This window comes from Crotalus tigris, unplaced genomic scaffold, assembly GCF_016545835.1.
Source record: "Crotalus tigris isolate CLP2741 ecotype Arizona unplaced genomic scaffold, ASM1654583v1 scf7180000018079.1514062397:295518, whole genome shotgun sequence".
Taxonomy (NCBI): domain Eukaryota; kingdom Metazoa; phylum Chordata; class Lepidosauria; order Squamata; family Viperidae; genus Crotalus; species Crotalus tigris.
The window spans coordinates 251,576-279,512 of NW_024096811.1; the positions used below are offsets into that span (position 1 = coordinate 251,576).

The 27,937-nt window shown below is 39.0% G+C and overlaps 1 protein-coding gene across 1 annotated transcript; it reads right to left on the reverse strand.

Moving 5' to 3' along the window:
- Positions 1 to 27,932, reverse strand: LOC120309842. The gene is made up of 9 exons (XM_039347458.1): positions 27,806 to 27,932; positions 14,863 to 14,872; positions 13,153 to 13,275; positions 11,152 to 11,758; positions 10,026 to 10,170; positions 7,143 to 7,299; positions 5,035 to 5,195; positions 2,538 to 2,620; positions 1 to 1,775 (listed from the first exon to the last, which is right to left on the reverse strand). The coding sequence occupies exons 1-9, from the start codon at positions 27,930 to 27,932 to the stop codon at positions 1,155 to 1,157; spliced, it is 2,034 nt and encodes a 677-aa protein (XP_039203392.1). The 3' UTR covers positions 1 to 1,154.
- Positions 27,933 to 27,937: the final 5 nt, after the last annotated feature.

Genomic DNA, 27,937 nt, shown 5'->3' on the forward strand with positions numbered 1-27,937 from the left:
GAGATGGTATAGGTTCTGCTTGAGCGGAGGGCTGGACTAGAAGACCTCCAAGGTCCCTTCCAGATTATTCTATTCTATATAATTGGTCATATGATCTCCAATTTAAAGAAAAAAATACAGTGGCAATTTAGTAATTTGAATGATTAAACCTGTCATTTTCAGTATTAATACATTTAGCAGACTACTCATCTTTTTCTCCTTTAATTTTGCAGAAATGTATTTTTTCTCTCTATTGCCTTACTTGGCCAGCATAATCAGAAACAACTTACAAATTATCATGCTCAATCTATCTCCTGCTCAAAGAAAGGCACCTATGAATTTTACGTGAAAGTTTTAATAGCTTGTAGGACAATTTGTTAAGATATATGAAAGATTAAATATAAACTCAATGGTCCAAATGACCATTGCTTCACAACAGTATTCTAATGCAATAGAAGTGTGTTTAGGAAAGTGCTTGATAACCAGTTGGACAAATATTTGAACTGCCACTCTAAGTGCACAGATTTGACACGTGTAAAGGAACGAAAGAAAAGGTGTGCCTTATTTATGCTTTCAGTTCTTTGTGACAAAGCTCATACACATTTTCATTTGGCATAATAAATATTTTCCCCAACTGACCTGAGTAACAGTATCAGAGAATTTCTTCCTATTATAGGAAAGGTAACATTAATCAAAGAGATAAGAAAGTATGTACAGATCTCTACTGAAAAGGCACAAAACAAATCAGTGCATGCTTTCGTTGTTTGCCAAAGAGAAAAAAATGATGTAAAGTGCTTTAAGGACACTGATTTCATGCAAAATTGTAGAAAGCAAAAGTTAGATTAAATAAGCAACACAGAGCAGCTGAGAAAAGAAGTTGCCTTCCTATCTTCAGGGCCAACTTTCTACTTCTCAAAGGAGGCATTCATGTCTGATTTACTGTCTGAATTTATAGAGAATTCGATGAAGAGAGAAATGATGATGTACTGAGCTTATTGTTGGCATTTAAATGTGCAACTAATTGCTCATGTAAAGCAAAGCGCATGTAAGGAAGCCATACTTGGCAAATATATGCATGGGAATAGGTTTTTTTTTTACTTTTTAAGATACAAGAGAAAGTTTGATGGCTTCCTCTTCAAACTGAGCTCTGGTTTAAATAATAAGTAACTTATTCCTTAGATTTCTATAACCAACTTCTCTTCATCATCACTGCTGCTTACATCATCATATTCCAAATGAGTTGGCTTATTCATTGCTTCCAAGCTTTGCTTTTGTTTAGGTAGAGTTCCTGGCGAAGGTTTAGTTGAAACTGACCTCTCAGTACATAGTCTTGATGTGAGCGAAACAGGATATAGTCTTTGGCGTGTGGGAGCATGTTGCTCTTTTAAAAAAGGATACAAGTCTCTCTCCATGAATTGTTCTGTTCTTTCTGCAATAGGAATGGGAGGTTCTAGAATTATAACATTTTTATCCTTTGATTCTAAGTTATTAAAACCTCTTTTTGAATGAACAAAAATAGGTCTAGTAATCTGAGATGCAACAAAGTTACATAAGTGGCTCTTTGTATCTTTGAATTCCAAATGATAAGATTCAGTGGAAGATCCGTTGGACTCAGAATCCACATCTGGACATTGTTCTTTTGGAAAGACTCCCAAGGAGCAACTATCTAGACTGCTGGGTTTTTCTGCTGATATGTTATTAGACAGTGGACAGGAGTATGTAGGTACTTCTCGAATTGTAGAAATTTGTTGAAGAAATAAGCTATCGCTTGAGCATTTGTTCAGTCCAGGTGTTCCCTACCAAACATAAAGAAGAAATTATTAATTCATCAGTTGCTATAAACTACTAGTAATATGTATGTCACTGAACCCTCTTTCTGTGGGAACAAAAATCAGAAGCATTAATACATCCTTGATCTGCATGAGGACTTCTTCTCAGCAGCTGATTGGCCATTTTGGGAAGAGAATGTTGCACAAGATTAAGCCGACAGGACTGTCCTCTAGAATACTAATAACATCATCTGCAAGAATGTCTTCCCCTGACATGCTTTGTGTTAAGTATCTCATGCAACCTGTCTTGTAAATAATTGTGAAATCTATATTTTCACATAAAATTAGATTCCATAAGAATGATCACAATACAATAAATCTTATTAAGAATGAATTTACTTAATATCAACTGAATATATTTTGCCACTGACCCATCATAAATGCTACAATAATACAATATTATACTATTCTTTCTTGGTACTAAATAATTGGTAACAAGCAAAATGTATTCCACTCATTATCCAATAGTTTACAACTCTCTAAAGTTATTTTTGATAGGCTCTTTAATCTTGTCTTTCCAAGTTCTTCCTACACAATCTTCTGCATTCTAAGGATACTTTTTTATTTTTTTTAATATGGCCTATTAATGCAAACATCTTATTTTGTTTGATGGATTTTAAGCAGATATTACTATCCGTTGGTGAACAATCAATAACCCATTTGTCAGATTAACCTGAAGTTACCTGATTTAGCATGAGAAAAAAGTGTCATACATAAGTTACTCCTTACTTGTTTCATCTCATCCACTTCCAAATGGAAAGCTGCTTTATCTGTTGTGCTGTAATGTGGCTGTTGCAGATTTTTGTCATTTCCTGTTTGGAAAAAAAATGCTTTTATAAACAAGATTACTGATGTTCATATACTTAACCGTTTCTCAGAGAAGGGTAAATACATGTGGATTTTGCTTAAATCTTATTTCATTATTAATACACTTGAGAAATTGAATAATTTACAGGCATCTCTTTAATTTTAATTAGTTAGATATCTTTACCAATTTATCCCCAAGGGATCAAAATGGGTTAAAATATAATTCTAATTATGACCTCAGTTATGGTCATAAGCTTAAACAAAAATTTTAAAGATCAACATTTAACTGAAACCAGAACTTTTTTTGCTGGAATGAATGGACCATCATTAGGGAAAAAAACATGGGAAATAATTTTTAAATGATTATTGCTGCAAGACTATTATATGTACAAAAATTAGAAGATTCTGAAATAACCCACAACAGAGGAATGGCTGATGAAGATGACAGAACTAGTAGAGATGACAAAACTTATTTGTTTGATAATATATATCTTCATTTATCAGTGACTAGAAACCACTTATGGATTTTTTGTTGGAAAAAAAGAAGTGTGTTTTATGGGGTGATTATTAGAAACTGTAACTTATTGAAAGAAGGAAATTATGATGTAACCTGAAAGTGAGCCACGCAAGAAACTTCAAAGTCTAAAATCAAGCCCCAGGTATAATTCAAAGAAAAACTGCACAGGAATCCTGGTGCACATGCAAACATAGAAATTCAAAATTAATATCTTCTTATAATAGCAGTCATATCATTATCTTGATTATCTACTAGTAGGCAGTATACAGTTCAACATTTCAATTTGCTTTAATCTATCTTCAAGTCAGTTTTTACTCCTGGCAACTGGCTGGGCTAATCCCTGCAGTCTTGTGGCCAAGATTTTAGAAGTGGTTTGCCATTACCTCCTCCTTAGAGTTGAGAGAGAATAACCGGCCCAAAGTCAACCTGCTGATTTTATACCTAAAGTAAAACTAGAACTCAGGGTCTTCAGCTTTCTAGTTTGTTGCTTTAATTACTATACCAAATTCTATAGTTACAAATATCTTAACAATAAAGAACATAGTAAAATTTGTTGTTTAGGATGAACTATCAAGTTCTGTAGGATGACTGTTAAACCCAAGAAGTCTGGGCAATGCCCTAAGGCAGGGGTCCCCAACCCCTGGTCCGTCGACTGGTCCCGGTCCGTGGCATGCCAGCAACCAGGCCATACAAACAAAGCCTGTCCGCGGGATGCAGCCAGCACACAAAACCACGCCCCCTCTGGTCCGCGGAAAAACCTCTCTCCACATAACCGGTCCCTGGTGCTCAAAAGGTTATCCTACAATCTGTTGAGGTCTTCAAACAACAGATTTTCAGGATAGATGTTGGAGAAAATTCTTCAACTCTGAATAGCTTTCCTTATTCTTCATTTATAGCCTGCCTTTCATTTAATAGATCATTGTCAACGCTGTGACAATGGATGTTCCTGCTCTGACAACTGAAGGAAATTGCAGCCATTTTTACTCTGCTTACAGCTTGCTTTTTCTGCTGTTTACAAATCAGATGTAGAAGAGGGGAATGGGGTGAATACTTGAGCTCAGCTAGCCATAATAATAATGCAGCTTCGTGGGAACCCAAGGACACAAACCGATAACGTTTTGGCGGGCTGAGGAGCTGGAGAGGGAGCCTGCACTTCAGGCTAGTTGGAGAATGTGATTTATGACTGCTTCATGGGGGTGGGAATTGCAACTTGTTACTTTGTATCGGGGGAGGGAATTTAGTTTTGGGTTCAGCTATGTAGTGCTGATACTTTGTTTCCTAAATAAAAAGTTCTTTAAGGAAGAATTCTTGCCTTGAAGTTCTTTAATGGCTTTCATTTATTGAAACCATGACAATCATGGCAACATACGGAGGACTCTCCCATATTTTTCCCATCAACAATAACATTGTGAGCAAGGATGTCTGCAAGACATGCTTAAAAAAGTGAAGAGGCCACAAGGATACAATTTAAGCTGCTTGGGTTTTTTTTATCTGTGCTGCATTAAAAACAGACAGAACTTTGATCACATTATGCCAATCAACCTTACTTGCAACCATTCAATTCTGCCTGTGTGGTATGCTGGATCGATGGAGAATGACTGCTGAAAGGCAGCTATTGAGCCTCGTATGCCTGCAATTATCTCTCACGGGCATATTGATAAGCTTTGTTCACAGGTTAAAAGTCTATCAAAAAGAAACCATTAAATTGAAGGAAAAAAATGTGAAGATGGCCAACATCATATAGTTTTTATTTTCTATGTTACTCTGTCACAGCAAACTGAAATATGAATACCAGAAATAAGTGCAAGAAGCAGTAATTTGTAAATAAAAAGACCCCACAAATATTAAGGGGCAGCTGCAGAAATTTTTGTCATTTTCCATTTTCCTTCCTATCTGGCTTACCTAGTGAAGTTGTTGGAAAACAATGGCATTTTCCACAATGCTCCCAAATGTCAGAAGTGTTGATGTGGGAATGCTTTCTGGAAGTTCTCAAGGCCCAGCATTGCTTGCTTGACTTATGGCTTTTGAGAAGACAGTGTCTTTGTGCGTGATGATCTTCATGTCTATATAATGAAATCTACAAATTAATGTTATGTCTTTAGAACATCCTTCAAGCTCACATTTCATAACAAATATTTAGTACTGTTTAGCTTGCCAAACTTCAGTAATCCAGAAAGAATATTCCTTCCTGCACAGTTTGTCTCAAGGGGGAAAAAAATATGTTCAGTGTAACCAACCATAATGTTCAACAATCATCTTATTAAATTTGACTGTTGTGAATTTTAAAAATACTTACTTGAAACAAATGAAATTATATCTCATTAAAATGTGGTTCCATTTTTATTCCTACATTCAAATCTCCTTGATGATATAATCTGTTTTGGCTGGTTTAAATTGGTTGTGCTGAAAAGCAAGTTCTCATCCAAAACTAAATAGCCATTCTGTCTTTGGAGATTTCTATATAATTTTAATCATGTCTAATATGACATTTTTTTCCTGCTACAAAAAAATTCAGCTACCAGTACACAAGCCTAATGATTTTATCCAACCTGAGCAAGGCTTTTTTGGAACGGTTTTTGCATCAACTTTAAACTTCAGCAGAAATAAAATCATTTTTTTCAAATACTAGCATTATAACCCACACAGATGAAATGTAAAAACAGAAGATGTCCTATTTGATGCTTTCAGCATTAAAGTATCTGCTCTTTCTTCCCTGTCTGTGTTCTCTTTTTCCTATTAATATTTCCATTCTGCTTTTTTGCAAAGAAAGAAACAAAAAAAAATGTAGAGAAACCAAATAATAATACAGGTAGTCCTCGAGTTACCAGTGTAATGGAGCCTGCACATTCCACTCGTAACTCAAAAACTCGTAGAGTAAATCTCGTACCTCGAACAAGATCATTCCCTTGCTCGTTAAAACGTACATGGCTCGTTAAGTGCACATGAGGTATCTGAGGGTGGGGAAGGCCACCCAAGGCTTCCCCAACCCACTAGGAAACCTCATGCTTCCCCCTCCATTCTTGCCGCCCCGGATTCACTTACCTTGAAAAGATCCATCTCCTCTCTGCCGCGGTTCCTGCTTTCGATGGACAGGAGAGTCAATGGAAGCCCCTGGGTGCTGTAATATCACGCGAGTTCAGGCACCGATCCTTTTTTGCAAGAACGGGTGCCTGAATTCTCGCACTGTTTGTGGTGCTGCCTCCTGCTTCCCCCCAACTCCAGAGCCATTCTGCCGCTGCCCCCAAAACAGAGATCGGGGGGGGGGGGTTCTGCATGCCTCTGGAGGTTGTATCTAGCCCTCGGAGGACTGCACCAAGCTGTTGCCGCCCAGAACAGAGCTTCCAAAAGCCTGATCCAAGCCTTGAAGGGGTTTTCCTAGCCATCTGCACCAGGAAACGGGCTGGACGTGGGTGCGAGGGGCCTGGCTTTCTCCCCCAGTTGAAGGAGGCCTGCCGTCAGGCAGAAAGCAGTTAGGGGCAGGAGTAGGAGAGAGGCACCTTTCGCATAGAGAATGAATGTTTCTGAGGTCCGTGATTTGGTGCAACTTCAAACATTCGTGCGAGATCACGGACTCCAGAAACTTTCATTCTCGGAGTGAAAAAGATTTCCAAGCCGACTCTCCTCTCCCTCAAGGGGAAAGAAACCGTGGCAGAGAGATAAAATGTATGCCATGATGCAAAGGCTAAAACTTAATTACTTCTAGCACCAGTAGGATAGGATTTCTGTCATGATGTTACTGTGTGCAGGTTACTGTATTAAAGATATTTGTCCCATTGCCCCTTGACATCAATAGGTTATGAATACTGAGACATGTGACATCTGAAGTCACAACATAATATAGTGTTAGTACTTCTATAACACAATCCATGTAAGTGTCCCATTTTCTAAAATAAAATTTTGAGAAGTTCTCCACACAAAGTTTTTCTATCATATTGTTCAGCTATAAATGTTACTGATACTCAAAGAAAAGTTGTTTTTCTAAGACTAAGGCTAGATTCTGCATTTCTTACCGCTTGGGGCTGACCTTCACCTTTATCCTTTTTAAGTTTCTCTTTTCTCGCCTTTTGTAAAGCTTTTCTTTTTTCTTTTCTAGTTCTGGGATGTTTTTGGAGGCTTCCTGAGCACCAGTACTTAAAATGTACTTCTGTAAATGAAAGAAATGAGTAAAATTGCATGACAAGTATCAAGTGTAAACAATAGCACAAAACATGAAAACAGTGGAACAGTGTGTCTCCTCTCAAAAGAATGTTGGATAGAGTTGTGATTGTTTTGTTATGTTACTATTTTGTATTTATATATTGTACTGTTTATTGTAAAGACTTTTTCCTCTTCTCTGGTGTCTTCTTTGTTCTTATGCTGCATACCACTCAGTCACAGTGGTTGGGTTGGGCAGCCTATTAAATCTTACAAAGAAAACATCTCCATCTTGTGAGAGCTACCGTGGCACGGCAATGCTGTCCTTATAATCCTAGAAAAAGACACGTTTATTCTTCCAATTTTAAATGTGTTTTCTTTTATTCTAATTACAGCACACATTATTCATAAATATCTCATTTCTGCAAAGGAATGAGAATGGTTCTCTGCTTTCCAGAAGAGCACTCAGGGGGATCAGAACGATGGGACTCCGTCTTCCCACTGCCACATACCTCCTTCTGAGGTGGCTGCAAACTGATTGTGGAAGAAATGGGGTATTCAAAGGCATCTCTAATGTGGCAGGAGGCTAATTTCTATAACGGACAGCTCACAGATTGTTTCTGAGTTAGATAAATGTCAGAGAGAACCTCCCTTCTGGCAAATTGGGTGAGTTGAATGGCTAATGAATTTAAGATGATCAGGGTCATGATAAATACATAACCTTTGTGGCAACATATTCTCAAAACTCCAAGACAGATTACCTACATTGTGTCAACGTGTTCTAACCTAAGAGTTCAACCTATAATCATCTTATTACACTGAATCCACAATCTTCAAATCTATTACTAATAAGGTGGTACAGCAGCTTCCTCTTAACCAGCACTCCCATTTTATTCTAAAGCTAAACCATAATCATCAACAGCATCTCTCTATCTAGGAATAGGAAAAGCATAAAGCCATTACCTTCTCTGTTTCCTGCCTTTGTGGAGAAGAGACCAGAGCTTGGGGGTTTTCAATTCCCCAGCCTTCCCTACCAGCCTTCCCATGGCTTTTCATTTTGCAGATTGACCGTCCATGTTTTGAAATGAAGCTTTCATTCATATACAAAGAAGAATATGCAGAATCTTTAATTTCCTTTTGCTCAATAGGAAGAGGGAGGCTTCTTGATAGGCAACACCAAGTCAGCTGAGGCTCCGCATTTAGAGTTGGGAAGGACAGATTCAGACTTGGGATTTGTAAGTTTCCTGCATGAGATTCTCTGCTTAACTGGGGCTGAGAGAAAGTCTCCTTTGGTTGAGTACACAGCACATGACAATAAAGCATACTTGAAGAATGGCAAAGACAATTCGGACTATTAACTGAACAGGAGGGCAATTCTTCAAATCCTGGCGAACGGTTAGTCTCCAATTGCCATTCCTTGGCTTCCTTCCCACTACTTTCACACAAAACTGCCCTTTCCACTAATGAAGAGAGTGAAATTACTGAACTCTTCGCTGATTGTATTAACTTTAAGGCTGAATTTTGTCCAGTCATATCTGATGATATGAAAAGCCCTCCTGTATAAATAGTGGTAAAGCATACTTTCCTCCCAGGAATGTGTGATGTGCAAGCAACTATACATTCATCCTCTTTTGTTACCAATCTTTGATCACCTAAGTTGTCTCCTTTACATGTTTCTTTAACTTTCCTGCTTGCACTTTGAAGATGACATTCTTGATCTCCCATGGTTGTAATTGTTGCTTCAAGGAGAGCTGGTGCAGAAGCTACCAAAGGTGTCCACGTTGTGTCCACGTCCCATTTGAGCTCTTTTCTTCTAGCTGAATGACTCAGATCCAATTGCAAAGGGCACAAAGATATATCAATGGAGCTACTATCAAGCAGTTTATTGTTACAGGCAGGATATGGGGAAATGGTTGAGCTGCTTGGCAATGTAACATATGGTATATTTTCTGGCTCTCTTGTAAGAAACAAAGGCACACCTATATTGTTTCCTTCTTGTGAATATTTTAAGATGTACTTTGGAAGAAAATTGTTTTTCTTTAGATGAGAAATCACTTGATTCCTTACCACATGCTGAGAGTGGGCTGGTGCTGAGTCTCTACAGTTTGATAGTTCTTCTGTTGCTGTTGTTATGGGAGATGTCAGCTTTTTTATTGCAAACAAATCACTGGTGTGTTCCTCTGTTACATTGGTCTCGAATTGTTCAGGAAGCGACGTCGCAGATACACTTGCTGTATCTGTTTGACTTACAATACAATCCCTATTATTAGATACTGTTATAGAGTGTTGGATTCCTTCCTCACATTCCATACTGCTTCCTGAAGCAGGTGTTCCTACCATTACTGTCCATTTTTCTCCCTTACCTGAGTGCTCTGCTGATTCTGCAGCAACTAAATTAAGATTGTAACAGTCTATCAGTTTCACAACCAACTCGGCTGAACAATTATTTTTAAATGTTATGTTTTCTATGTTTTTCAGTGTATCCACCTTAGGCTTTTTTCTTTCTGAAGGTAACTTCTGAGATTCATACACTAGCTCACTGGCGTTGCATTGTGGTGCTGATAAATCTGTGTGTCCAAGGTGGGCAATTTCTTTCCTCCTGCATCCTTTTCTATTAGCTTCCGTATCCTCATATTTTTGTACACATTCAGTAATGTGTCCATCTTCTAAGTCATGATCGTGCCGAGTAGCAAGGTTCAGCTGAGTTTGCTTAAGTTGGACTTTCAATTTACAGCCTTTACTTAAAGGCAAAGCTTTACTATTGTCACTCTGGTTGTGTTTGGAAACATGCAAGTTTCTGCATTGATGTCCAGCAAATGATGTCTCACTTGCCATGCTGTAATGTTCACAATCACCAACTGAACACAATGTTTCTCTTAATTCTGCCAATCTTCTTGAATTCTCCTGAGAAAAAGTAGGGTGACAAACAGGGCTAGCTTTGGAATGGTTTTCCAATGCATCAGGATTTACCTTTGCAGTAACATCTGCTAGTGATGAAATTACATTTTCAGTTACAGAGCTTCTGCCTTCTCTCGACAATATAATTTCCTCCCCACAGGCAGTTTCCTTGGTATCTGAATAAATGTTTGAAACATTTGTTAAATTACCTTTTTGTTTTTTGGCTGATTGACTGCTTTTCTTTTTCTGATAAATTTTCTTAAATGACTCATCCCCATAAACTTGCCATTTTTCCTGAGAAAACATTTTTAATTTTCTTTGACTTGGTTTCTTATTCTTGCTGTTCACTCCTTCCACCCCAGCCTCAGATTTTTGTTTACCTTTTTTCTCCTCTAAAGAGGATGAAGATTCATTCATATAATTTAATGGCACATCATCCACTGCCACCTGTCTAACAAGTGCCCGGGGGTGGCTGTTAAGAACATTTATCATATTTGTGTCTAAATTGCTGCTATGCAACAAGCCAGATAAACCCACATCTGGGGACACTCTAGTGAAAGAAGATAATTTTGAACTATCTGCCTGGTCCTGTGTCTTCCTTGTACTCTCAATAAAAGGCAGAGAGTTACTTCTTGTAACAGGCACACAGTCAATTGTTGTTGAGAATTGAGTGGGAACTGAGTGAAAAAACAATGGCTTAGTTTTTTCCGCAGGAGTGAAGATAGACTTGGCTGAGCGCAGAGAAATATTCTTTTTCTTGCTGGTGTCCAGAGGCCGTATATCAAAATGGAAGGAGTCTTTATACATGTAAGGCATTGGCAAGTCAATGCTTCCTTGTTTGGATAGAACTGTTTTCCTGGGCCTAACACTGTCCAACTGGGTGTCATCCACAACTGCTTTATTATGAGATATTAGCCTTGAGATATGCTCTTCCAACCTTTTTTTCTCCAGGGTTACGGTTCCTGTTGCTTTCTCAGTTGAACCTACTTTTGAGAAAGTGTAGGTCATGCATTTATTGATGACAGCTACATCATCTTCTGTCTCTGTGCTATGTTCACAAAGACTGTGCAGAAAGCCAGGCGAGGGTGTTTGATGTTCCACACTATCAGAGCGTGACAGATAACCCGAGTCACTGCTCTCACACTTTTTTAGCTTGGTGTCCACAGATCTGCTGTTCCACAGCTTCTCTGAATACAGAGCCTGCTGTCTCTGTAGTTGACTATGCTTGCTTCCTGTTGGAGACCTTTGATCCTGGGTCTTCTTTCTCTGAGGTAGATCTGTGGCATCATCTCTGGTGGTCTCTTTTTCAAAGACATTCTGATTTATTTCTCCATGACAAGCGTTACCCGTTTTCATCCTCTGACTTTCCGAAACAAGGAGTGTTTCTGATAACGAAGTAGCAAGATTATGTTTGTCACTGAGCTCTGAAGCAGCAGATCTAATCCTTGCACTTGGCTGGACATCACTTTTATCATGAGATTCTGTAGTCTGGGTGGATGCAACTATCTCAGTCAGCTTCTCATTCCCTTCTAATAGACTACTGCTATCAGATTCTGAAGGCACCCTGGCATTATTGACATGTGTCTGAGTTCTCCTGTGTTTATACAGATTGCTTTGAGTTTTAAATGCAATGCCACATGTTGTACATGGAAAAGGCCTCTCACCTGTATGTGATCGCATATGTTTCTCAAGGACACTTGGCTTCAGACAGTCACGCCCACAATGTTTACAGAGGTACCTCCCAGAACTTTTGGTCTTCCCTGGGCTTCCAGCTGGTGCACATGGAGAAGAACTTTGTGGCAAAAGTGAAAAATGACTAACTATGTTTATTGTACTGGGTTGCTTCTGAATGATTGCCTGAAGTTGATCTGTCCCTTCTGAATGCAAAAGTGGATTGAAGATTAAAGGTAAATTACTATTGTCTAGGTTGATATTTGTCTGGACTCTGGAAAGTTTATGGTTTGATTGAACAGGCTGGTAAAAAGGAATAGTAAGTGCTTTCAAATATACAGTTTGAGCAATTGCTTGTTCTGGCTGGAGAATCATGGGACTCAGTAAGAGATCTGATGCTGCTGGAATAGCCTGAAGGCAGGAGAGTTGAACTGGTGGGTCTTCTAAGGAAGCAGGTGGACAAGGAAGTCTCTGACCTTCCATTTCCTTTAGATGTTCCAACACTGTATCTGGGCCTATCTGTGGGGAATACAAAGAACACCTACATTTGAAATCTGAACACATTTTTCCTCGCTTTCAGAAATAGGTCGGGACTATATTGATGCCAAGTCACTACATGGGCACATGTTAACCGATATATACATTCATCAATGATGAATTTTTAAAAGTATTTTCTCTTAAAAGACATCACAGGCATACAATTATCTAATACACATTTCTACATACTTAGCAACAGAAGTTTTGGGCTCCACTATGTTGTAAGTTGAAGACTACCTGTATAAGGTTTTATTATTTTTATTAAAATAAAAATTGTGTTGTGATATATTATTAGTTGCTTATAACAAAAATGAAGATACCGTGTTTCCCCAAAAATAAAACCTGTCCCAAAAATAAGCCCTAGCTTGATTTTTATGTGTGCACCTAATATAAGCCCTATTCCCAAAATAAGCCCTAGTTAAGACTCCATCTAACCATCTGGTTGCACGAGGTGAGGCAAGCCACATGTGTAAAAATCAAGCTAGGGTAGAGGGGAGGTTGGACCTGTCCCTCACACCTCGCACCTGTGCATCTCAGCCCCCCAGCAACCTCCCCCTGCCCATTCAATAACCCAGTTGCCGGCCCGCCTCTTTCACTCCCCTCCTGAGCAGGACTGCCATGCTATGGAGGATGGCTTGGTTCCCTTACCTGGTCCCCCTCTGCTGTTTCGGAGCCAGCGGGCAGTGACAGCAAAAGGCCTCCGCCACTGCACATCAGCTCCGTCCACCACTGGAAGGACTTTCTTTGATCCCTAGCAACCCTGCCCCGCAGATCATCTACCTTGCAGCCGCCACCGCTGCCTCCTCCCCCTCCTGCCGCTTTGGTCCTGTGGTCTGGTCCCCGTTCACCATTTCAATGGTGACAGAAAGCCAAATGTTCAGGCACCATTGGACGGAAATGAAACTTAAGGATGGGAGCGATTAAAATTGAATCAATACACCCTCTTCTAGAATATAAATAGACATTGGCAGCACTCAATTATCAATATACTTGAAACCATCATTCAAGGGCTCCTTTTAGTTATCATCAGTTACACATGACTACAAATAAAAGATTCTCAAAAGCTCAAAGCACCTTTTGAAATAAAATGAAAAATAATAAAGGCATAACATAATTATAATAGATATTTAAAAGTCACGAATATTACATTATAATACTTAATAACTAGGTCATTCTAAGCTTAATATGCAATATAATAATGAATCTAGGCAAGTTGTATAAGTGTTGGCTTTTAAATAGAGTACAATAGGAGTGATTTAAATTGTGCCAGGTCCCCATTCAAATCCATCCAGATGAAAATTTACATTGCATATATTTTGAGCAGCATTTCAAACATGAATTACAGCAAATATTTTCCTGATAGATAAGCAAGAAACAATTCTTTAAAAAACCCAATAAAATGAAATATTGTTGCAATGAAAACAAGAGAGTTTCCATATACTCTGCAATTATTGGTCAGAAAATGTCTAAAAATATTCAAATTTTGAGTAATAACTGAATACTGGCAGTACACCTGCTGATTTTCAAAAAGTCTCTATTAAAAATATCCATACATTACTATCGGAACGTACATTAACATTCCTGTAGACTTAAGTTTTTCTATTGAAATATTGGCTCTTTCTATTTGTTCATAAGGAAGGTAGGCTATGGAGGCCTATCACTAACTATGGAGGAGAATACTAGGAAAGGCGCATCCCCTGTAAGAGAGGTGGTAGCAATAATAACTAACAAGGAGTTACATCAGGGCAGGAAGGCTAGCCAGTATGTACAAACTCAGAGGCTTCCAGAAGAAGAAGTATGAACCCTCTAGGCCAGCCTGTTGCTACAATATGTAGGAAAAAATCTGGATGTCTTGGACTATCAGTAGAAAGTCTGATTTTATGCACTTCTGTTTGTCATGGCCGTGGGGCCCCAGAGAGCAGTACAGCTGCATCTGGTCGTTGTCACCCATTTAGCACTGCCCAAGGAGCACATGTAGTTAAGAAATGCTATAGGCATGGGTGTATTTATTGAATTTACTGACCAAACTGACTGTTAACATTCTGGGGTGATGATGCCAATACCCTAAGAACAATAGCCTTGGCTTTGGTTTATTCCCCAGCTGAATATTGGGCCAGTGTGTGGCTTAACAGCATCCACACTCAAATGGTCAATGTTCAACTTTGCCAGATAATATGTATTGTCTCTGGAACATTGTATACTATTCAGGTACATTGGTTACCAGTATTTAACAATATCAAAGCGTACCACATTAGAAGACAACACACTCTCCTTCAGCTATGGTCAAGGATGCTGAACAACAAGGTCCGTCCTGTTCACCAGGGCAATGCACAGCCCATCACAAGATTGAAATCCCATAGGCCAGCATGGAAAACACCTATTTACATAACATCTACCCAGTTTAATGCCTGAAAAGAGGAATGGTCCAAGATACCTTTGTGTGGTCTGACCATTACTGATCCCTCTACCAAACCACTTGGTTTGACCTACCTGGCTTTGTCTGGACAAAATTGAACAGAAGTAGGTGTGATATTGGAAGAAGTGCTTCTGCTCTGTATCAGTGGGGATAGAAAGATTTCCCTTTGTTGCAATTGTGCTGATACGCAAACTATTAAATACACTGTGCAAAACTGCCCATGACATGGGTTCCCTGGTTCCCTAGAAGACTTGCACAAAGCAATGCCAGAGGCAATTGCCTGGTTAGCTGAATTTTACATCCATTTATGAGTCCATTGCCATACCCATGTAGAAGTTTTGTATATAATTACATGGATTGTGTGTATATGTTTACTTCTCCTCTGTCAGGTTTTCATCATACACAAAATAAATAGAAAATGAATTAACCAGAAGAAATAAAACCTTAAAATAACATTGCTAGGAGAAGCATCAGCAACCTCAGATATGCTGAAAATATTCTGATAGTTGAGAATTTCTTGCTAAAAAAATAAGAGTGCAAAATCCTGTCTGCTGCTCAACGTTAAAAAAGACACAAGCAATGCCAGCCTAATATAAACAGCTTAAAAACTTGAAGTAAAAACAAACTTTTATCTTCCTAGGCTCAAATATTCACAAGGATGGTAAGTAAAACCATGAAATAAAGAGACATCTTTATTTGACAGAAAAATTATGACAGATCTAGATAAGGTATTAAAATACAAATACATCATATAGACAATAAAGATATTGTCAAGAGCATTATGTTATTATTGCAACATATGGCTATGAAAGTTGGAACAAGTTGGAGTGACGAAAACATTGATCCTTTGAATTATGGTGCTGAAGAGACTACTTTGGATTAGAAGTAGAAGAAATAATTTAATACCAGATAAAATAAAACCAGACTTCACTGGAAATACAAGTAATGAAGTTATAGCTTCAATATTTTGGACACATAATGCAAAAGAAAAGCCAAAAGTCCCTGGCAAAGGAATTATATTTGGAAAAATTAAGAAAATGATGATAAAGGTCAAGGTGCCTAGATACAACCATTGGTGAAACAGGCAAGAGGTTAAAATAATGCAAAGAAGCAGAATGAACTGTCTTCAGCTTGACCTTTTAGGTCTCTCAGTGGTACATTCATTGCACAACACAAGAGAAATAAAAAACCCAATGCAGTTGGATTCTTTATATTTCAGCATGTTGTAGGAGCCCATTATCATAATGTGACCAGCCATCATCACAATGAACTATAGTAAGCTATAATAGTTTGTAAGATCAAATTTGGGTCAGTCACTGGAATACTAAACCTCTGGTCCCAGTGACCGACCCAAATTCGATCTCACATCTTTATTTGCCTTCATTCATGTATAATATAGATTATTTGTTGGCTATCCAGTACCATATAGCAACTTTGTTTTGACAACTAGGCTTAGGACTGTTTAATATGTTGTATGAATATAATCACATTCAGTGTGGATCAATGATGATCTTACCTGTTCCTGATCTATTTTATTATATTATCACGTATGGAGTTGATACCATAGGCCAATATACAAAACAGTGAAGATAACTCAGCAAGATTAGTGCCTCATTTTAAGTACTTTGCAAAATGTAGAACATGCATCAAACCTGTATCACTATAGGTCATATATCTTATCCACACATAAAAGCAAATTATACCAATTAAACAATAGTTAATATGGATAATTTAGGGAACACTTCTTCAAGTAGAATTTATTTGGCTTCAAGTCGGGGGGAGGATGCTAAGGAAACTATCTCTATGAAAATTCAAGGGGACATGACTAAGGTTTGCCATCTCCTCCCAGAGATGTACCTAACATCTCCTCCCCCCCCCCCAATATACATTAGCCTTCCACAAGGCAGTCAAATCTGTGTTGTTTGAACACAGCATTCAGAGGTTAGAACTGTTGGGGTTTGGCAGAGCGGGTGGCCATCTGCATTCTAAATGTATTGTTCTGTTGACTTGATGTTGATTTTTATATGTACGTTAAACTACCAGCAGTCATATTAAGCTAAATATAAAAGATCTTCTAATAAATATACAAAACATATGGATTCTGGCATTATAAATATGTAATGGCTGGTATTCTAAAATCATTTTCTGGTGAGAAATAGTGTTCATGGGTAGCAGTTTTAGGACAATGTCAACCTTATGAATGGCTCTCATGATTACACTGGCATGTAACTGAAAAGTGAAAAGCACACAGTACTTGAAAATAAAAAATGGTGATTTACATTTGTATTAACAGACGTGCTTCTAAAAAGAAGACATTGAGCTCAGTAACGATACAGATGGTGTGAAGCAGCCCTACACTCTTAGGTGATGACAGTAGTCTTAATGTTTTCCAAAACAAGCTGATTTTATCTTTCTTTGTGGTATCCGGTGTTTTGCATATTTCACTCTGATCCTCTGACTCTGTAAATTCTGAGATTCTTCTATGGGACAGTCATTCTCTTTCTTTGCACGCAGATGCATTTTACACACCCACTCAATTCTTAAACCAAAATGCACCAGTTCAGGAAACAGGGTACCCTTTGCAGATATAAAGCATGCTGGTATTAAAAGCTTTCCACTGAAGGTAACACACCTTATTTACTATTCAAATAGAAAGGCTCTTTTCTGCATTCATTTTCCGCTTAGGGTTTGTTGTTGTTTTTTGACATAAAGAGATACATTAAAAAGTATAATTGAAGCAGTGAATTCTGTCCTATCATTATATTTGGCCCACTAGGCTTATCTATGATAACTGAATGGAACCTCATGATGGTGCCAATGAGAACTAAAAAGAGAAAACTACTGTAATTAATAAACTCTACTAGTCTCCACCAGTAAAATCAGGGTGTTGTGCACTACAATGCAACAAACCTGAAGAGCCAGAAATTAACCACCATTAGATATGTAAGGCCTTTTTCTATGTTACTGAATGAAGACAAAATTACTTATCAGGACTCATTTTTATACAGCATTAAATCAGGCAACTAACTCCAATTGTCTTCAAAAGCAATGAAGAATCCCTGTGAGGAATGAACTAAATGGCAGTACTAACATTGTAAATATTTTAATACTTTTAATAAAGTATTTTGTTTTTGCAAAAACAGTTAGATATGCCCATTCTGATTTTTTTCACATTCCTTTTCTACATTAATGAGAACTCTAGGAATTTCTATTCTTTTATCACAAAATCTGGTATACACAATTGTAAGCTGCTCCGAGTCACTTGACAGTGAGATAGACAGCATATAAATGTAATAAATATAATAAAATAAATTTGTGAAAAAATGTAGCCAGAAGAGGTTGTGAAGAAAAGATGCAATTCCATGCAACATATGACATAAAATGGAAAAATGGTTAGTTTGTAACTGTTCTAGAATTAAAAAAAATGAATGCTCATTTTTAGCAAGAAAATAAGCAGGCTTAGCAATAATTGGCTTTATACAGTATATTGTTTTTTCCCTGGAAGGAAATGATTGCTGGCATGCATAATAACTGACAACTTCTGATGTACCTGTGAATGGATAGTAATGTGTTCTACAACAGCAGAAATATTAGATCTAAAGTTTCTAACTTAGATGCTTCTTTTTAAAAGAACAATGTCTCAGTTAATACAGATGCCTATATTTCATTTTATACAGTTTAATTGTGAGTCGCCCAGAGTCATTTTGCAGAGTATGATGGGCAGCATAAATTTCTCCATTATTATATAAATAAGGAGCATGGTGGCTTGCATGGTTAGGATGCTGGGATGCAGGTTAGCAAGCCCACATTTGAGACCTAAATGCTGCTAAGAGGCGGTGTTGAGCTCCTGTCCTTCGCTCCAGCTTCTTCTGGGACATGAAGGGAGCCCCCAACTAGGTGTCTCCCAGGCAACGTTGATGTCACAGGCTAATCCTTTCAACCTGGAAGTGCAATGCAATTATATAAATGATGCAAAAAGCAGAACTGTGCCTAAGAGACTGATATATACGATCCTCGCCAGAGAATCAAGCATAATTATGCTGGGCAGGGGTAGAAAGAATGATACATAAAACCTTGTAAAATAATTCAGTGTTGTTATCTTCTCCTGGTGTGTTGCAATTATACTATTAAAAGCACTTGATTGTGAAGTAGCAGGATTTTTGATGAATGCATATGCTCCAAGGTTAAGGAAGAATGCATGTTTTCCTAACTCTCTAATCCTAGGTGGGCCCTTCCTTTTAGTGCAAGATTGATACTGCGGCTCAAAAATTTCTGATCTGTCATGTATTCCAAAGAGAAATCATATACTCATGCTTTACATACGTGTCTAGAAAACATAGTCCATGGACAGGATGCAAACTAGACAAAATAACACTGCATGGTAAAAGAAAGACAGACAATATTGTTTAATGAAGAGAAGGACTAGGGATGACATGATAGCAGTGTTCCAATATCTCAGGGGCAACCACAAAGAAGAGAGAGTCAATCTATTCTCCAAAGCACATGAAGGCAGGATAAGAAGCAATGGATGGAAACTAACCAAAGAGAGAAGCAACCTAGAACTAAGGAGAAAGTTTCTGACAGAACAATTAATCACTGGAACAACCTGCCTCCAGAAGTTGTGAATGCTCCAAAACTGAACGTTTTTAAGAAGAGACTGGACAACCATTTGTCTCAAATGGTATAAAGTTTCCTGCCTGATCAGGAAGACCTCCAAGGTCCCTTCCAAGATAATAATAATAATAATAACAACAACAGTAATAATAATAGTAGTAGTAGTGGTGGTAGTGGTAGTGGTAGTGGTAGCACCATTGAATACCATTGGCATTGATAAATTCGCCATTAATCAATTGCAAAAAGCAGCCTTACTAGGAACTGCTTCCATCGTGTGACGATATCTATAATATCATCAAACATCCACATCTGCCTATCTCAGGTCCTTGGTAAGGACTCAATAGGTAGATAAAAATGCCAAATCCAGTCTGAACATCTGGCTGACTGTGCGATGATCAATAATAATAATAATAAACGTTTCTACCAATCCATCAGTGGAGAAACTGCAATGAATCAGTCAGTACCTGACAAGGAAGAAACAGTGCAGTTCTGGAAACAGATATGGGATAACCCAAAGAAATACAACAAGGATGCGGCTTGGTTAAAAGAGGTGGATGCAAATAAAACAGAAGTTGAAATGAAAGAACTAGTAATAACAACAAAAATGGTAGAAAAAAGAGCAAGGAAAATCAAAAATTGGTCAGCACCAGGTGAAGATGAACTGCATGGGTTTTGGTTGAAACATCTAACTGTTATACACCCACTCATTGCTAAGCAGTTCAACAATATACTACAAGGAGGAGAAATTGAAAAGTGGCTAACAACTGGGAAAACCTACCTAATAATGAAAAATCCAGCAAAAGGGGCAACACCAGGCAACTACAGGCCAATTACCTGCTTACCAACAACTTTCAAATTACTAACTGGTGTGGTAGCTGATGCAGTACAACAGCATCTAGTTGAAAACAATCTCTTTCCACCTGAGCAGAAAGGAAACCGCCCCAATAGCAGAGGAACAAAAGATCAACTCCTAATAGACAAAATGATCTTGGAAAACTGCAAGAGAAGGAAGACCAACCTGAATGTGGCATGGATTGACTACAAAAAGGCATTTGACTCTCTGCCACATGACTGGATAATCAAGTGCCTAGAAATAACAGGAGTCAGTAGAAACATCATAAAATTTGTGCAAAGATTGATGGCACAATGGAAGACACAGTTGCAGATCAATGGTGAAAGACTGGGAGAGGTTAATATCAAGAGAGGAATATTTCAAGGAGATTCATTGTCACCATTACTATTTGTTATTGCATTGTTTCCTCTGTCAACAATACTGAATAACTCAGGACATGGCTATCAAACATCAAAAACATCTACCAGACTATCCCATCTCCTTTACATGGATGATCTGAAGCTGTATGGAAAAACATCATCTGAAATAGAATCGCTGCTCAACACTGTCCGTATATATAGCCAAGATATTGTAATGGAGTTTGGCTTGGACAAATGTGCCACACTTACTATCAAACAAGGAAAAATAGTGAAAACTGAAGGAATCAAGATGCCCCACGAAAATAACATTAAGAGTCTGGATGAGGAAGAGTACTACAAATACTTGGGTATCCTTCAAGCTGACAACATCAAGCACACTGAAGTCAAGAAAAAGATTAGAGGTGAATACATCAAGAGAGTGAAGAAGATCTTAAAGTCCAAACTCAATGGAGGAAATACCATAAAGGCAATCAACACCTGGGCAATCCAGTCATTAGGTACACAGCTGGAATAGTGGACTGGACTCAAGCAGAACTAAAAGCAATGGATAGGCAGACCAGAAAAATAATGACAATGAATCATGCCCTTCATCCACGCAGTGACATTGATAGACTTTATCTACCAAGGCAAATAGGTGGGCGTGGAATGCTACAAGTACATCAGATGGTTGAAGAAGAAAAAATGGCTTTGGAAGAATATCTGAAGAACAATGATGAAGATGCACTGAAATTAGTATATCAGGAAGGCTTACTAACTACTGGAGAGACCAAACTGGCCTACAAGAAAGACCAAATGAAGAACAGAATAGAGGCATGGGAAGACAAAGCACTACATGGCCAATACATTAAAAAAATAGCTGGGAAAGCAGATAATAACAAGACCTGGCAATGGCTAAGAGCAGGAAAATTGAAGAAAGAGACTGAGGGTCTAATTCTGGCTGTACAAGACCAAGCTTTAAGGACAAATGCATATAAAGTTAAAATTGAGAAGGCAGCAACAGACAGTAAGCGCCGCCTATGCAAAGAAGCTGAAGAAACAGTGGACTACCTGGTAAACTGTTGCAAGAAGATTGCACAAACTGACTACAAGCAGCGGCATGACAAAGTAGCAACAATGGTGCATTGGAAGATCTGCAAAAAATATCATTTGCCTGTAAGCAAAAACTGGTGGGATCATAAAATAGAGAAAGTCATAGAAAATGATAAAATTAAACTGCTCTGGGACTTCAGAATTCAAACAGACAAGCACCTGCAACATAACACCCCAGACTTAACAATTGTCGATAAGAAAGACAAAAAAGTCTGGATAGTGGACGTGGCAGTGCCTGGAGACAGCAGAATAGAAGAGAAAGAACTGGAGAAGATAACAAAATACAAAGACCTACAAATAGAAATAGAAAGACTGTGGCAAAAGCAAGCAAGGGTAGTACCAATAGTCATAGGCTCCTTGGGTGCAATCCCAAAACAACTGGAGCACCACTTGAACACCATTGGCATTGACAAATTCGCTATTAGTCAATTGCAAAAGGCGGCCTTACTAGGAACTGCTTCCATCTTGCGACAATATCTCTAATACCATCAAACATCCACATCTGCCTATCCCAGGTCCTGGGTAAGGACTCGATAGGTAGACAAAATGCCAAATCCAGTCTGAACATCTGGCTGACTGTGCGATGATCCATAATAATAATAGGAAGGGAGGAGGAGGAGGAGGAGGAGGGAGGAGGAGGAGGAGGAGGAGAGGAGAAAAGAGGAAGAAGAAGAAGAAGAAGAAGAAGGAAGAAGAAGGAAGAAGAAGAAGAGAAGAAGGAGAAGAAGGAGAAGGAGAGGGAGAAGAAGAAGAGAAGGAGAGAAGAAGGAGAAGGAGAAGGAAAGAAGAAAAGAAAGAAGAAGAAGAGAGAAGAAGAAGAGAAGAAGAAGAAGAAGAAGAAGAAGAAGAAGAAGAAGAAGAAGAAGAAGAAGAAGAAGAAGAAGAAGAAGAAGAAGAAGAAGAAGAAGAATCACCACCACCACCACCACTGGTGCAATTCCAAAACTAGAGCACCACTTAGACACTATTGGCATTGAAAAATTTGCCATCAGTCAATTGCAAAAGGCGGCCTTACTAGGAACAGCTTCCATCATGTGATGATATCTGTAATACCATCAATTCAAACATCCACATCTGGCTGTCCCAGGTCCCTGGTAAGGACCCAATAGGTAGACAAAATGCCAAATCCAGTCTGAACATCTGGCTGACTGTGTGATGAATGACAACAACAACAACAAAACAATAGTAGTATTAGTAATAATAACAACAACAACATGCACAGCATGACTCTATGGAACACTCTACTCTCATCCTTTTTTTCCAGAAAGTATTAAAACTTAGTTTTGCCAGTTTACTTGGAGCCCCAAGGAGTGCACTCACCACAGGAGGTAGTTAATGGGGTAAGAAGGCCTCATCTTTATACCATCCCTCTCTTGGTTCCTGTTTTTTTGCATAGTTTTAAATTTTTAATTTGGATGGTTTAAAAATTTTAACTGTTTTTCCATTATATTTTTTATGATTTGCAAGTCACATAGAGTCACCTTATTGGGGAGCTGGGTGGTATATAAATGTAATAAATAAAATAAAATGTATTAGATAATAAGTATCACAAAGAATAGCTAGCAATCTCTTGATTTATTGACTAGGACTAAAGTCATTCTAGATTAAGCAACTTTCAGCTGATTCACAACTGGTTAACGACGTGAGTATTTTTTCAAGTATTTTTCTTCAATTTCAACCCCTAAGAATGGAAGACATTGGTGGAAAGATATTATATCTAGATCTCAATTTACTAATTGAAAAAGGAATAATCTACTTTGTGTATTCTCTGTTTATATTTAAATCAAATATACAATCACAATTGTATCAATTTTCCCCTTTCCCACTGCAAAAAACATTCCTCATAAACAGCCATTTACAAAATGCTCACTAATGTTTCCAAGATGTATATTGGTAGCCCTTCTGATTTGCATAGAGAAGGGGGCTGGTTTTACAGATAGGACTGAGAAAGATTATAGTGTATGGTTTCTGGAGAGCTGTTGCCAATTCATGGATCTGATACAGCATAAAATTCTCATTTTCCTGTTCTAGAAGACATTACTTTTTTCCTGACAAATCGTGGGGAATTATCATTCAAGAAGAAAAATTGCCAGGTTTTTTTTTTTCTAGTGACATTACTGTATGTTATACACCATGACCCCAAATCATAATCTATATACAACTTTGTCTCAGCCCCTGAAAAATCCTGGTGAGGACTACAGCTTCATCAAGATGCCAATGATGTTGTAAGAAATTCCCTTAGGGTCAAAGAATCTCCATTTCAATTGCTTACAGTCCTGATTGATTGTGTGTCATCAAGTGTGCCTGGCTGAGGAATTCTGGGAGTTGAAGTCCACAAGTCATAAAAGGATCACGTTGGAAGACCCCTGGCCTAAGCGTTTGTTAATTAAGACCCTGCCTTGTGAATTGAGTCTGGCTTTTGTAATTTTATCTCCATGTTCCTGTAAGTGTGTAGGGTCTTTCTGTAATATTACGGCTAGATGGATAGTTTGCAATTTTATTTTACCAAAGCAAAGACAAATAAATTACCTTTGCTCCATGACCTAAATGGCTTTATATTTTAAAATATATAATGTCAGGTATCTTCTTGTTTTTTCTCATGACAAACCATTTAGTTATTCAGACTGTGAGCACATGCTGAAGTGTTGTTCCTTGCAAAAAAATACTGTAGGCCATTGTGAAGAGGCAGCATGAGAAAGATGACTAAACTTAAAAATGATATTAGAACAAAATGTGCATAGAAGCAAGAGCAAAGCTTTTTACAGGGATTGGCCACAAAGCAACATGTTCAGTATGACCAATGGATTGAAGGGCAGAGTTTAAAAATAAAAACATTGGAAGAGGAAAAATAACACCAAGCAATGATTCATATGCACTTGTTTGGTTTGTAAACTGCAAGGAAAAGGTCATAATCCCCCAAAATTATTTTCACATTATGAAGAGTTTGTGTGTGAAGACATCCTAAAAGCTGAATTTTATAAGAAAGCAGTATTCAGAGATGAGATTCACAGCTTGCAGTAAATCATAATGCATTCTGTTTGGATTAATGTGATCTAAGAGTCCTGCTATTGTGATCTGGGAATCATTATTTTTACATCTTACTGCAATCTGTAATCCCAACAACTGACATTTATTTTGCATGCATTTTAAAAGCAAAAAATTAGCTTAATGTGTCAATACAGCCAATTGTAAAAGAGATTTTTATATTGCGTACAGCCCCATGGGCACTGTTAGAAAAGAAAAATGATAGCCCTCATTTTGTTTGGAAATATGACCACCTGGTGAGAGAAAAGCCAGAAAACAGATAAAAGTAAGAAAGAATCATCTACGACCAAACAATGGCAGAAATCAACTTCCTCAATTTTCCTTCTAGTGAGTTTTCTAACTGGCTGTACCTTCATGTACTTTGTGGTGGCTAATTTATAATAAACTCAGTTCAATTTAATTTACATGTAGTCCTCATTTAGGGACAATTGGGACTGGCAACTCAGTCGTTAAGCAAAGTGGTTGCTAAGTGAAACCGCAACTGTGCTTACGATCTTACTTTAGCTTTCCTTTGCTTTATAGAGCTTGCTTGTAAATAATGTCAACAAAAAACCCAAAATCAAAAATCCAGACTTTGTTGTTTTACACAAGCAACTCAGCAGTGAAAGTATAAACTACACAACCTACTATGTGATAAGATAGAAAAATGTGGGTTAAAGAGCATCACCGATGGATTCGTAACTGGGTGACCAACTGAATTCAACGTGCAGTCCTCAAGGGAACTGCATCTACATGGGAAGTATGCAGTGGGGTTCCCCAAAGCTCTGTCTTAGGCCCAGTACTCTTCAATATCTTCATCGATTTAGAAGAAGGGATAGATGGGAAACTCATCAAATTTGCAGATGACACCAAGTTGGCAGGAATAGCTAACACTCCAGAAGATAGGCTTAAGATACAGAAGGATCTTGACAGACTTGAACATTGGGCGCTATTTAATAAAGTGAAATTCAATGGTGGAAAAAGTAAGGCTCTACGTTTAGGCAAGAAAAATCAAATGCACAGGTATAGTATAGGTGGTACCTGGCTCAATACTAGTAATTATGAGAGGGATATTGGAATCCTAGTGGACAATCAATAAATATGAGCCAGCAGTGTGCTGCAGCTGCCAAAAAGCCAAGGCAGTCAGTCTTAGGGTGCATTAATAGAGGGATAGAATCAAAGAATTGGAATCAGAATAGAGCTGGAAAGGACCTTGGAGATCTTCTAATCCAGTGGTGGTAAACCTATGGCACATGTGCCAGAGGCGGCACTCACAGCCCTCTCTGTGGGCACGCGCGCCATGCCACGGAGATGGCAACCGTCCCTCTTCAACCAGCTGCATGCTAACTCGCCAAGGTCCCACATGGCTGGATGCATCCCAGCACCCATGTGCTCACTGGTCTCTGTGTGCAGGGGCTGATGGTGTCAGGCAGCAGCTGCCCCGGCCCCTGCCTCGCCTTTCCCTGTGACAATGGCACCCCTGCCCTGCCCTGCCCTGCCTTGCCTTGCCTCACCCCGCAGGACAAGCCTCCTACCCACTGCCCCACCTGCCAGAGACCCCCTGGATCTCCCCCAACCCTGCCCGGCCCCCACAGACGTCCCTCCCCACGAGCAACATCGAGATGATCATGCCCACCTTGGCCACTCCCACCCAATCTGCCATGACCACTGCAGCCATGCCCACCCAGCGAGACATGCCCACTTGGCACCCGGCAATAAATGAGTTTTGGGTTGCAGTTTGGGCACTCAGACTCTAAAAGGTTCACCATCCCTGTTCTAGTCCAACCCCCAGTTCAAACAGGAGATCCTATACCATTTCAGATGATTGTCCAAGTCTCTTCATAAAAACCTCCAGTGATGAAGCGTCCACAATATCTGGAGGTGAGCTGTTCCACTGGTTAATTGTCCTCACTGTTAGGAAGTTTCTCCTTAATTCCAGATTGCTTCTCTCCTTGATTAGTTTCCATCATTTCTTGTCCTGCCCTCTAGTACTTTGGAAAATAAATTGACCACCTTCTCCTCTTTATGGCAACCTCTTAAATACTGGAACACTGCTATCATGTTCCCCCCTAGTCCTTCTTTTCTCTAGACTAGTCAAATCCAAATCCTGCAACCGTTCTTCATATGTTTTAGTCTTCAGGTCTTTAATTATCTTAATCTTCTTTGCACTTTTTACAAAGTCTCAACATCTTTTTTGTAATGTGGTGACCAAAACTGGATGCAGTATTCCAGATGTGGTCTTACTAAGGCTTTATAAAGCGGTACCAACACTTCATGTGATTTTGATTCTATGCCTCTGTTTATACAACCAAGGATTGCATTAGCTTTTTTGCCTGCTGCTGCACATGGCTGACTCATATTTAACTGATTGTCCAATAGGACTCCAAGATCCCTCTATCACTTACTGTTTTTGAGCCAGGTTTCGCCTAATCTATACTTGTACCTTTGTTTTTTCCTGCCCAAGTGTAAAACTTTGCTTTTCTCCACATTAAATTTCATTTTGTTGGATAGAGCCCATTGTTCAAGTCTGTCAAGATCTTTTTGATCCCGAGCTTGTCTTCTGGGGTGTTAGCTACTCCTGTCAGCTTAGCGTAATTTGCAAATTTGATGAGTTCCCCTTCTATTCCCTCATCTAAGTCATTTATAAAGATACTGAAGAGTACTGGGCCTAAGACAGAACCTTGTGGTACCCCACTGCTTAATTCCCTCCATGTAGATGTAGTACTGTTAAGGACTGACAAACCACAGTCCTAGATCGTCCGGAATGAGGGTCTGGAACGCAGGAACTTGGTGCACGTTAGCAATTTTTTATTTACTAACTGACAAAGTCAGCACTGGGGATAACTTCTCCCCAGAGCTCTTTATAATGTGTCCACGCCCACACCCCCACCCTCCACCCACAAACCACCATCCGGTTCATCATCCTTATAACCCCACCCCCGTGCCCTAACCCCCCTCCCCGTGCAGCCCCATCCCCTATGGTCCAGCGTCCACCCGCCTGCTGTTGTTGCCGCACGTTTGCCGTCTCCAGGTGCCACGGTAAGTTAATGTTCTCAGCCGCTAACTGTCCAGCCATACCGAGAGTAATGTGCGCCTCCTTCCCTTCTAGGGCCGTGCCGGGGTTGGCTTGTTGCTGGGGGGGCCGCTCTGGGTCGGCTGCGGGACTCTTCACTACGTCGGGGGGTGATCGCATGCCGCCCGACATGTCCG